Source organism: Macrobrachium nipponense, chromosome 18, assembly GCF_015104395.2.
Source record: "Macrobrachium nipponense isolate FS-2020 chromosome 18, ASM1510439v2, whole genome shotgun sequence".
Taxonomy (NCBI): Eukaryota; Metazoa; Arthropoda; class Malacostraca; order Decapoda; family Palaemonidae; genus Macrobrachium; species Macrobrachium nipponense.
In genome coordinates, this window is record NC_087211.1 from 83,012,208 (window position 1) to 83,016,111 (window position 3,904).

General features: G+C 37.6%; 1 protein-coding gene across 1 annotated transcript; it reads left to right on the forward strand.

The window, feature by feature from the left end:
• The first annotated feature begins 1,825 nt into the window (after positions 1 to 1,825).
• LOC135196674 (GATA zinc finger domain-containing protein 14-like) lies at positions 1,826 to 3,653 on the forward strand. The gene is made up of 4 exons (XM_064223508.1): positions 1,826 to 1,831; positions 2,107 to 2,316; positions 2,430 to 2,896; positions 3,026 to 3,653. The coding sequence occupies exons 1-4, from the start codon at positions 1,826 to 1,828 to the stop codon at positions 3,651 to 3,653; spliced, it is 1,311 nt and encodes a 436-aa protein (XP_064079578.1).
• Positions 3,654 to 3,904: the final 251 nt, after the last annotated feature.

Genomic DNA, 3,904 nt, shown 5'->3' on the forward strand with positions numbered 1-3,904 from the left:
CGTCAACTCATTTTGTCGTTTCTTTATCAAATGGTCATCTGAGTCCTTTCTCTGTTTTTATTTGTTTGTTGGTTAATGTACTTCGTTGTCTCAAGAGAATGTTAACCTGTTTCCTTTATTTTTCAATTTTTTATAGATTAATTTCATCCTCATTTGTTTCCTTACTTTGTTTGTATTTGTTTACAGTTTGACTTGTTTCTTTGTCTTAATTAGAATTTTTTATGCTTCTCTATTTGTTTTTAGTTTTATTTATAGATTAGTCTTCTTTGAATGAGTAATAATTCTCACATATTTCTTTAATTTTGTCTTGATTTGTTAATACATTGATTTCCTTGGAAGGGTGATTTCGGTAAAATACTGTTTATCGAAATTATTCTCATAAGCAACGAATTCATTTGACAAAGATGTTTTTAATAAAAAGAAAATTGAACTTGTAAATCTTTCATGCAATAACATCACGTTTCTTTACTCATAGGATTATTAAATAGAACATTTCTGAAAGAAAACTGATTTCGTAAAAAGTATGTATAATACGTCTTGCTTTTTAAGTTCATCATTGTGATATTCTAACACTTATAATAGAACATGGAACTCGGTACACTTGTGAGATTGAGTGTGTGTGTGTGTGTGTGTAACTACTTAGACACTTTACAGATACAAAATACACAAAGATACACATGCATAGATGTATATGTAACGGGATCTAGCAGACGATTATGTACAAGATCTAACATACATCTCCGTGCACCTATGAGATAATAATAATAATAATAATAATAATAATAATAATAATAATAATAATAATAATAATAATAATAATAATAATCATGCTATTATTATTATTATTTTTAATTTATTTTTTATTTTTTTTTTTGCTCTATCACAGTCCTCCAATTCGACTGGGTGGTATATATAGTGTGGGGTTCCGGGTTGCATCATGCCTCCTTAGGAGTCCATCACTTTTCTTACTATGTGTGCGTTTTCTAGGATCACACTCTTTGCATGAGTCCTGGAGCTACTTCAGCTCTAGTTTTTCTAGATTCCTTTTCAGAGATCTTGGGATCGTGCCTAGTGCTCCTATGATTATGGGTACAATTTCCACTGGCATATCCCATATGCTTCTTACTTCTATTTTCAGATCTTGATACTTATCCATTTTTTCCCTCTCTTTCTCTTCAACTCTGGTGTCCCATGGTATTGCGACATCAATGAGTGATACTTTCTTCTTGACTTTGTCAATCAACGTCACGTTCTAGTCTATTTGCAGTATCACCCTATCCGTTCTGATACCATAGTCCCAGGGGATCTTTGCGTGATCGTTTTCTATCACTCCCTCAGGTTGGTGCTCGTACCACTTATTACTGCAAGGTAATTGATGTTTCTTGTTATTATTATTATTATTATTATTATTATTATTATTATTATTATTATTATTATTATTATTATTATTATTATTATTCAGAAGATGAACCCTATTCATATGGAACAAGCCCACCACACACAGGAGCCACTGACTCGAAATTCAAGCTTCCAAAGAACGCAGTGTTCTTTAGAAGCAAATGACTGAAAGAAATGGAAGATTCAGAAACAGACCTTATTCGTAGTGATTCGTTCGTCTGTGACCGTGTCCTGTTCCCGAAGGTGAGTTCCCGAAGGTGAACACCTGATGGTGCTCGCTGGGAGACCATCTCGAGTGTGAGAAACATTACTAGATTCCATAGTTGGTCCGGTTTTTCCTGGCGATGTGGGATGTCGTGAAGACCATATAAAAGGGGTTGGGGAAGTTCAGTTTATCCAGGTGACTGCCGACAGCCTTAGGCCGAGGATGAAGGTAAGCGGTCTTTATATATATATATATATATATATATATATATATATATATATATATATATATTGGATATATAAGGATGTGTTTGTGTTCACTTAACGCACAGTAGCAATACCTAAAACATTTTGACACCTAGAGTTAAAACACCTTTATTTTCATAACATTTTTTTTTATATTTCTTCTACTTCTTATTAATAAAAAGTAATTTTGAAAAAATAAGCATCATAATAATCATAACGTGAGCAGATAAATCCTGAAGAATCCTATTTGTCCTGCAGACTCTCCTGATCGTGCTGGTGTGTGTGGGCGTGGCCTCCTGCCAGGATGGGTCCTACATCCTTGATTCCAGAGGCGTCGACGACCAGCAGGGGCTCCTTCCAGCACGACTGCTCTACGACAACTACGAGGCCTTCTCAGACGCCTTCAGGCAACGATCTCAGGAGATGGCCAAGGAGTACAGCTTGGACCAGACCGTTAACAACGACCCTGTGAGTTTTCGAAACTAACTACTCTTGTGTAAGTCCCATTTCTGTGAATATTTGACTAAATAATTCAGAGGCTTCTATATGGACTACGTATACTAATTTCCAATACCTTCCAGAACCCCGAGTACACCTGGGCTTATGCCGTCGACGCCAAATCCACCGGGGACATGAAGTCTGCCAGAGAGGAGCGTCGAGGGGACGTCGTTGTGGGTCAGTATTCTGTCATGGACCCTGATGGCACTCTGCGCACAGTCGACTACTCGGTCGCTCCAGGCACTGGATTCCAGGCCAAGGTCACCAAGGAAAGGGTTGATGGCGTTTCCAGCAGTCCAGTCACGACATACAGCCAAAAGAATCAGTATTCCCAGTACCAAAGGCAGCAGTACAATCAGAATCAACAATCCTACAGGAATCAAAACCAGGAATCTCGCTTCCTGAATCAGAGGAACGACAGGAATGATTACCAAAATCAGTTACAGAACCCGCAATACAGATATGAAAATGGAGAACGTTTCCAGAACCAGCAGTCAAACAGGAATTACTTCAAGGAACAACGTTATGGGGACAACTTCCAGAACCAACAGTCCTAATGGGGCAACTTTCCAGAACACAGTCCTAACAGGACAGAATTCCCAGAATCAAAACAGGAATGATCTTCAGTTCAGGAATAATGATAGGAATGACTATTCCAGTCACGTTATGGATCCAACAGGGATTACTTTAACAATGATCAGTACAATTCCCAAAGGAGTTTGTATTCCAGGGATTCAAACAACTTCCAGTCCTTTGCTCAACGTTATGGAAACACAAACAGTCAAAATTACAACCAGTACAACACCAATTACAATAACAACCAGCAATCTCAACTCCAGAGAAATAACAACTACAACCAGTACAACAGAGACTCATCACAATACAACATAGATAGTAGATATGGCAACAACTATTACAACTCTCAGGAACAGAACAGCAGGTACAACCTGAACAACCAGAACAGAAACAACCAATACAACCGAAATCAGAATGAAAACCAGTATTACAGAATCCAGCAGAGGAACAATCATAGACAACAATACAATAACAACAACAACAATAACTGGAACAGGGATTCAAACTACAACAACAACAACCCTGACTACTACCAGAGGTCACAACAGTACCAACAAGACAATCAGTTCCAGAGGTCACAGTACAACAGAGAAGGTCAGTACCAGGGTTCCCGGTTCTCACAGAACCAGCAGAACTCAAGACAGAACTCCCAGTTCTACTCTCGCAGGAACTTCCAGAATCAGAACAGGTACAACCAGAACTACTCTCCCATCAGTGTGGTTCTTGCTTGATGGAATTGAATATTCAGCTGATGAAAAAAGGATTTATTTTATATATGACCCAACTGGCTCTTGAAACTGGGACACTGGATCCTCCTGATATATTTAGATAGACAATTTGACCCTGATAGTGATACCTTCAGGAAATGTAGATACAAATGAGTAAATCTGAGCAGAAATTTGGAAAATAAGACTATTTCTATTAAGACTTGTATTTTTATAATAAAGGCATCAGTACTTATGTTATCTGTAATTTTCCTTTG